This window comes from Heteronotia binoei, chromosome 18, assembly GCF_032191835.1.
Source record: "Heteronotia binoei isolate CCM8104 ecotype False Entrance Well chromosome 18, APGP_CSIRO_Hbin_v1, whole genome shotgun sequence".
Classification (NCBI taxonomy): Eukaryota; Metazoa; Chordata; class Lepidosauria; order Squamata; family Gekkonidae; genus Heteronotia; species Heteronotia binoei.
Window position 1 is genome coordinate 33864663 of NC_083240.1, and position 8325 is coordinate 33872987.

General features: G+C 59.3%; 1 protein-coding gene across 1 annotated transcript; it reads right to left on the reverse strand.

Moving 5' to 3' along the window:
• Positions 1–1930: 1930 nt before the first annotated feature.
• On the reverse strand, positions 1931–6295 carry RTN4RL1 (reticulon 4 receptor like 1). The gene is made up of 2 exons (XM_060259646.1): positions 6148–6295; positions 1931–3225 (listed from the first exon to the last, which is right to left on the reverse strand). The coding sequence occupies exons 1-2, from the start codon at positions 6293–6295 to the stop codon at positions 1931–1933; spliced, it is 1443 nt and encodes a 480-aa protein (XP_060115629.1).
• Between the last annotated feature and the right edge of the window lie 2030 nt (positions 6296–8325).

Consider the following 8325-nt stretch of genomic DNA (forward strand, 5'->3'; position numbering starts at 1 on the left):
TGTGGGAGGGACGGTGGCTCAGTGGTAGAGCATCTGCTTGGTGAGCAGAAGGTCCCAGGTTCAATCCCCGGCAACTCCAACTAAAAAGAGTCCAGGCAAATAGGCGTAAAAAAACAACTTGAGACCCTGGAGAGCCGCTGCCAGTCTGAGTGGACAAGACTTACTTTGATGGACCAAGGGGAGGGGGATCTGATTCAGTATAAGGCAGCCTCATATGTTCATATGCAATCTCTTCAAATGTGGGAGGGACGGTGGCTCAGTGGTAGAGCATCTGCTTGGTGAGCAGAGGGTCCCAGGTTCAATCCCCGGCATCTCCAAGTAAAAAGGGGCCCGGCAAGGAGGCGTGAATAAACCTCACCTTGAGACCCTGGAGAGCCTCTCCCAGCCTGAGTGGACAAGACTGACTTCGATGAACCCAGGGTCTGATTCAGTATAAGGCAGCCTCATATATTCTTGCCTGGGTTGCAAGAGTGCATCCCTTCGCGGAAGAGGCAGCCGGCTCCCCAGGAAGCAGACAGGGCTCTCTCCTCTCCCCCCCCCCATCCCAGGCCGCCCCCGTGCCTTTCTTGCGCGGCTGAAGCACCGTCTCTTCCACGCTGGCCTCCTTGCTTGAGTTGCCAACCTCCAGGTGGCACCTGGAGATCTCCAGCTTCTTGCACTTCGTAATAAGCAACCAAGGTTATAATAGGCAAGTTTGTAACCAAGACCAGTTCCCCTAAAGATAGATCCAAGCGGGCAGCCGTGAAGCAGTTGAACAAAGCAGGAGTCAAGTCGCACCTTTGAGACCAACCAATTTTTCTTTAGAACGCAAGCTTTCGTGTGCTCTTAAGCACACTTCATCAGACGAGGAATTCAGCACAGTGAGCAAAGTCATAGCATAGCCTACCAGCTCTGTATGGCTCTGCTCAGCTATGTGTGGCTCTGCTCACTGTGCTGGATTCCTCGTGGGATGAAGTGTGCTTAAGAGCACACGAAAGCTTACCTTCTAAATATAAATTGGTTGGTCTTAAAGGTGCGACTTGACTCCTGCTTTGTGCCAGGAAATAGCTGCTTTGGGGGGTGGGCACCGTGGAGTTCCACCCAACTGAGGACCTGCCCCTCCCCAAACCGCACCCTCCCCAGGCTCCACCCACAACCCAGCGCTGACAACCCCTTTTTGTCACTGGCACACCCCCCCCCCCTTCGCATAATTTTTTCTCGCCTGAAGATTCGACTTCTGGCCGGGCCCCGCCTCCAAGGCTTACCTCCAGCTCTGGCCGCCCCATAGCCAAGCCCAAGAGTGGGGCAATCTCACACTCTGGCGCCACCCTCCCCGCTTCCCCCTCCCCGTAATATTTGGCTCCCTTGCTGGCCTCCTCCTCCTCCGAGTAGCCGGGGGGGGGCAGGCGAAGGGAAGGGGGGCTGGGATAATCTGTGCATTGCTTTTATTTGCTATGTGAACACAGACGTTACAAAGGAGGCGCGCCTCGGAGGAGCCCGGCGTTCGGAGAAAAGGGTCCCGGCCATGCCAACCTGCGCCCGGGCTTGGAGCGCTTCGAGTGGAGCAGTCCCGCGGAGCGGGAGTCCTGAGAGGTTCGGGGGCTTCCGAGAGAGCTCCGGCCAGTTCCGTCCCCGAGGCCAAAGCAGCGGAGAAGCTCGGTCCGGTGTCCCTGCTGCGCCCAGTCCCTGCCCTGCACCCGCCCGCCCCCCCTGCCCGGCTCCTTCTTTCCCAGCCTGGCGCGCAGCAGTTCCCAGGCTCGGGCCGGCAGCGGCAACTAGCCAGCGCGCCCCGGCGCTTTGCAATCCCGGGATCAGGGGAGCTGCGGCAGTTCAGGCTGTCCCGGTGCCCCTTGGTGGCCCGCCGGGGGCTGGGGGCCGCGCTGCGCTCTCGGGAAGCACCCTGGGCTCAGCCAGCCAGCCAAAGAAGCGCCGCCCGGGGGGCCCCAGGCGCTCAGCGGAGGACGGCGAGGCAGGCGAGGAGCGAGGCCAGCAGCAGGCAGGCGCCGGGAGCCCGCTCGCCCCGGTTCCCCACCCCGCCGCCCGCCGCCCTCTGGACCCCGCTGGGGGGCAGGAGCGATGTCCGCGGGCACTTGCCCTTCTGCTTGGGGGGGAGGCCGGCGGGCAGCAGGTCGAAGGCCAGCTTGTGCTCCTGGTCCTGCATCTCTCCTTGGGCGGCCTTGCCGGGTCCCAGCGAGGCGGGCTTGGCGGTCCGGTTGCGGCCTTTGGGGCAGCTCTTGGCGGGCTTGCGGGAGGAGGAGGCGCCCTTGCCCTTCTCGGCCGACGAGGCTTGCAGCAGCGGGGGCCGGCGGGGGGCGCCCTTGCCCTGGTGGAGGGACTCGGCGCCGGCGCAGGCGGCGAAGTCCTGGGCGCGCAGCTCCTTGAGATCCAGGCCGCGGCTGCGCTCGGGCCACTCGCAGGGCACGGCCGAGCTGGAGCCGCGGAAGCGCCGCAGCCAGTCCCAGAGGGAGCGCAGGCGGCAGCCGCAGTCCCAGGGGTTGCCGTTGAGGCGCAGGTACTCGAGGGCGCCGAGCGGGGCCAGCGCCTCGGCGGGCAGCTCGGCCAGGCTGTTGTTGAAGAGGAAGAGGAGGGTGAGGCGGCGCAGGTCGTGGAAGGCGCGCCGGTGGACGCTCTGCAGCCGGTTCTGGTGGAGCAGCAGGCGGTCCAGGTTGACCAGGCCGCGGAAGGTGTTCTGCTGGAGGCTGCGCAGGCGGTTGCCGTGCAGGAAGAGGTGGCTCAGGTTGACCAGGTCGCCGAAGAGGTCCTCCTGCAGCGCGGCCAGCTGGTTGTCCTGCAGGTAGAGGTACTGCAGGTTGTGCAAGCCCCGGAAGAGGCCGGCGGGCAGCGAGGCCAGGCCGCACTTGTACAGGTGCAGCGCGTGGAGGCGGGCCAGCCCGCGGAAGGTGTCCGGGGCCAGGGCGCGCAGCTCGCGGTTGTCGCCCAGGTCGAGCTCCTCCAGGTGCTCGAAGCCCTCGAAGGCGGCCGGGTCGACGAAGGTGAGGTTGTTGGAGTAGAGCCACAGGGTCACCAGCGCCCGGCTGAAGTGGCCGCGCAGCAGCAGCGAGATGCGGTTGTTCTGCAGGAAGACGCGCTCGCTGGCCTCGGGGATGCCCGCCGGGATGGCCGGCAGCTGGTGCGACTGGCAGCTCACGGTCATGGGCGACGGGTAGCACACGCAGTCCGACGGGCAGCCTCCGCACGGGGGCACCTCCAGCCCCAGCAGCCCCAGCAGCAGCGCCAGGCAACCCCCTGAGAGTGGAGCAGAGAGAAAAAGCGTCAGTGGCGGGCGGCTAGGGTTGCCAGCCCCCCGGTCGGGAGGCCCTCCCCCGCTTCAGGGTCATCAGGAACTGGAGGAGGGGGGGAAATGTCTGCTGGGCACTCCCTTCTTCCCTACGGAGACCGATTCGCATAGGGTATAATGGAGAATGGGTCCGTGGGTATCTGGGGCTCTGGCGGGGGGGGGGCGGTATTTTTGTAGGTAACTTTGCAGCGTAGCATCCACTGCCTCTCCCCAAAATACCCTCCAAGTCTCAAAACGATTGGACCAGGGGGTCCAATTCTATGAGCCCCCAAAGAAGGTGCCCCTAGCCTCCATCGTTTCCAGTGGAGGGGAGGCATTTAAAAGGAGCGCGGTCCCTTTAAATGTGGTGGCCAGAACTCCCTTTGATGTTCAATGATGCTTGCCACAGCCTTGATCCTGACTCCGCCCTCAAAGTCCCCAGATATTTCTTGAATTGGACTTGCTGGGCTCTTGACAGAGAAGCAGACAGCCTTGGCCTTCGTGGAGACCCCCCCCCCTCCCTCCTTCTTTGCTCCCCAGTGCTCCCCCTCCTTGGTTGGATGCACACCACAACCCCGCGAGGTAATCCAGGTGGAGAGGGGGCGCCTGGCCCAAGGTCACCCCGCCAGCTTAGAGCCTGGCTCTTCCCGTGGCGCAGAGCGGTCAGCTGCAGTCCTGCAGTCCAAGCGCTCTGCTCACGACCTGAGTTCTATCCCAGCGGAAGCTGGGTTCAGGTATCTGGCTCAAGGTTGATTCAGCCTTCCATCCTTCCGAGGACCATAAAAGGCATCCCCAGCTTGCTGGGGGGGAAGGGTAGCTGACTGGGGAAGGCAGTGGCAAACCACCCCATAACAAAAGTCTGCCAGGACAACTTGGGTGATGTCACCCCAGGGTCAGTAACTTGCACAGGGGACTGTCTTTACCTTTTTATCCCGTATCTACCCCCTGCACCCGGCTGGCTTTCCAAGAATGCAGGAAGTCCTGGGAGCGGAGGTCATCTAGCCCAGCTCCGGCCCTTTCCAAGGTCTCCTGCGAAGAGACCTTTCTGCAACCCAACCCACCTCCTTGCAAAAGGCCAGAGCAGGGGTGGCCAAACTGTGGCTCTTTCACACACATTGGGTGGCTCTCAAAGCCCCCCACCCCCAGCCCTTCGGCCAGCTTGGAGAAAGCATTGGTTTCTTTCAATCACTTCTTCAAGCCGAGCCAGCCAGACGCTTGCAGAATGCATTTAAAGTTAAAGTTGCTTTCATAGAATCAAAGAATCATAGAATTGGAAGGGACCTCCAGGGTCATCTAGTCCAACCCCCTGCACAATGCAGGAAACTCACAAACGCCTCCCCCTAAATTCACAGGATCCTCATTGCTGTCCGATGGCCATCCAGCCTCTGTTGAAAAACCTCCAAGGAAGGAGAGCCCACCGCCTCCCGAGGAAGCCTGTTCCACTGAGGAATCGCTCTGACGGTCAGGAAGTTCTTCCTCATGTTGAGCCGCAAACTCTTCTGATTTAATTTTGATTTCTTTCCACCTCTCCCTCCCTCCCCATCTATTTGACTTCCTGCCTGTCTTGCGGATTTCAAACATCTGGTGTTTTGAGTCCTGTGGCTCTCAAATATCTCACTTTTATTCTGTGTGGCTCTTACGTTAAGCCAGTTTGGCCACCCGTGGACCAGAGCAAAGGGCCTGGGGAAGAGCTGTGGGGCTGAGCCAGGTCCTTCTAGTGGGGGCTTCCCCAGAGATCGGCGACTTTAGCTGCATCTGGCCAGATGCCCAGGGCCACGCCGGGCACCCTCTGCCAGCCAGGCGGCCCCTCCGCGCCACGCCCCTTCCCCTTCTCCAAGAAGCGCGCTCGAAGCCGGCTTCTGCCCAAGCTCCGGCTCAGGTGGCCATCGGAATCCGGCATTTGGTCGGGGAGACCATTTACATTGAGAGAAAGTGTCTTGATTTAAGAAGGAAAACCTTCAGGTATCGATCTAAATTCAAAACAGATGTAATTTGTCTACAAGAGACACACATAATACAGAAAGATCAAAAATGATCGTAAAATAAAAAAAACTGGAAATGTTTTCTTTTTGCCTCATAAGAACATGTTGGATCAGACCAATGGCCCATCCAGTCCAACACTGTGTCACACAGTGGCCAATATATATATATATAGATAGATACACACACATACACACTCTGTGGCTAATAGCCACTGATGGACCTCTGCTCCATATTTTTATCCAATCCGCTCTTGAAGCTGGCTATGCTTGTAGCCGCCACCACCTCCTGTGGCAGAGAATTCCACATGTTAATCACCCTTTGGGTGAAGAAAGACTTCCTTTTATCAGTTCTAACCTGACTGCTCAGAGTTCTTATATTGTGAGAAAGGGAGAAAAGGACTTCTTTCTCTACCTTCTCCATCCCATGCATAATCTTGTAAACCTCTATCATGTCACCCCGCAGTCGACGTTTCTCCAAGCTAAAGAGCCCCAAGCGTTTTAACCTTTCTTCCCAGGCAAAGGGTTCACAGGGAAAGCCTCAGACCTTAAACAGGAAAAAAAGAGAGGTGCGGCCTGTTATATCAAAGACAAGTTCAATCCGCAAGTTTAAATTGCTTCAGAGGATGGCCGAATGTTATTTTTGGAGCTAAATTTAGAAGGGGGAAAAAGTCTTATTGGCCAATATATATGCCCCTAATGATCACCAAGAAAATTTCTATCAGAATCTTTAGCGGGAGATCATTGGATTTGGACTATGATGAATATTGTGTAGGAGGCGACTTTAATGCTATTTTCAATAAAGATCTCGACAGGAAGGCCACTCCCCAAACAAAAGCCAAAGGAATCCCGCAGAGGAAGGCCGTTCCCTGGCCAGGAAGACTCCTTCCCTGGATAGGGCAGGATTCGAACCTGCCGCCGTAATCGCAAGCCATTTGCCCAGCCGCGCTTCTCTCGCTTGTGCCACCCGCTCGCTGCCCGCCGCCCCTTCTTGCCTCACCAGCCAAGGCGAGAAGCCCCCCTGAGCCGCCCTTCTGCCCTCCCCCCCCTTGGCAGCCATGCCAGCCCCCGCCAGCCGGCAGGGCCAATCCTCTTGGCGTGAGCCTGGCTGCCGGAACGTCGCCGGAGCCCCCTCCGCCGCCCATCACCCCGCCTCTGCCTCTTATGGATCGCTAAAATATTCATGCCTGGGCGATGGACGCGGAGCGCCGAGGTCTGCCGAGCATCCGGCGGCTGTTCCAGCTGCCATCTGGCGTTTCTGCGAAGCCCTGCCTTCGGACCCATCCGCTCCCAGCCCCGGGCTGCGGCCCCAAACCCCCAGCAATGGAGAAGCCAAGCGGCACCGAAACTGGGCCAAGCCTGGACCGACCGGGACCCCCGAGGCACAGCCCTCCTCCTGCCCTCTAGAAGGAAGGACAGGCTCTCCGTGGAGGAAAGACCTGCCAGGAAGAAAATGACTGCTAGTAGAGTTGCCAGCCTCCCGGTGGGGGCTAGAGATCTCCCGGAATCACGACGGATCTCCAAGCTGCACAACTTTGTTGTTTGTTGTTGAAAACTTTCCTTCTGCTTCTCTTGGGGAGCCTGGCTGCTTCCGAAGGTGGTCTGGATGGCGCCACGCCCTGCTGAGGCGGCCCCTCCCCGCCCTAAAGCCCTCCTTCCCCAGGCGCCCCCCCCCCAAATCTCCAGGTATTTCCCAACCCAGAGTTGGCAACCCTACAAAGTGCCTTGGCTGATCCCTTCTGCCCTCCCCGCCGGCTCAGCCGCCCGCACGACAGCCTTGCAAGGTCGACCAGCCTGTGGGCGCTTTCGGACAGCTTCGCCCAGAGAGCCGGTTTGGTGTAGCACTGAAATGCGCCAACTCTTATCTGGGAGAACCGGGTTTGATTCCTCACTCCCCCACTTGCAGCTGCTGGAATGGCCTCGGGTCAGCCAGAGGTCTCGCAGGAGTTGTCCTGGAAAGGGCGGCTGCTGTGAGAGCTCACTCAACCCCACCCACCTCGCAGGGGAAGGTAAGGGAGATTTTGGTCCGCTCTGAGATTCAGAGCCTAGGGCGGGATATAAACCCAATATCTCCATCATCATCAGAGGGTTTTCTAAGACGGTGCGGGCTTGATCTGGGGAGAGAGGGAGGCCGCGCCCCCTACCAGATCCTCGCTGGCCCCTCCCTCCTCCTGGGCCCCGCCCCCTTAGCTCTCCCGCCTTCCTTTGATCTGAACCCCTCCAGAAACATATGAAGCTGCCTTATACTGAATCAGACCCTTGGTCCATCAAAGTCAGTAATGTCTTCTCAGACTGGCAGCGGCTCTCCAGGGTCTCAAGCTGAGGTTTTTCACGCCTATTTGCCTGGACCCTTTTTTGGAGATGCCGGGGATTGAACCTGGGACCTTCTGCTTCCCAAGCAGATGCTCTACCACTGAGCCACCGTCCCTCCCCTTAACCTGGGCGATGGACGGGGCTCTCCCCTTAACCTTCCTAAGAACGGAGGAAACTGGACAGGTGAGGCTTCGGAAAGCCTTTCCTTTCCCTGGCTTGCTGGGCCAGGCTCCCGCCGGCGTCCCGGGGCCCCATCAAGGCGAAGGAGATGTATTTCAGCGCAAGCCTTCCCTTTCATTCGACCCGCGGAGAAACATCTGCAGGGGATCCGAAGAAATAGCGGCAGTGGCACCCCCACCCCCACCCCGAAGCTCCGACTGAAATGCAGATTGCCACTCTCTGCTCACGACCTGAGTTCGATCCCGGCGGAAGCTGGGTTCAGGTAGCCGGCTCCAGGTTGACTCCGCCGTCCATCCTTCCGAGGTGGGTCAAATGAGTCCCCAGCTTGCTGGGGGGAACGTGTAGATGACTGGGGAAGGCAATGGCAAACCACCCCAAAGTCTGCTGTGAAAACGTTGTGAAAGCAATGTCACCCCAGAGTTGGAAACGACTGCTGCTTGCACAGGGGGCTACCTTTACCTTTTTATTCTTGGTGCCACTCCTAAATAACAGCCGGGGGCCGGCCCTAGACTGTCTGGCACCCTAAGCAAGGCTAACTCCTGGCCCCCCTCCCCGCACTGATAGCATCACTGAGTCACATGGCGGGGGCACCCAATC

Bases quoted from the DNA above. Each gene is read 5' to 3' on its own strand.
- RTN4RL1 (XM_060259646.1), bottom strand. From the start codon at position 6,295: ATGGCTGCCAAGGGGGGGGAGGGCAGAAGGGCGGCTCAGGGGGGCTTC. The intron at 3,226-6,147 runs GTTCGAATCCTG...CTCCACTCTCAG, and splicing joins GCTTGCGATTACGGCGGCAG to GGGGTTGCCTGGCGCTGCTG.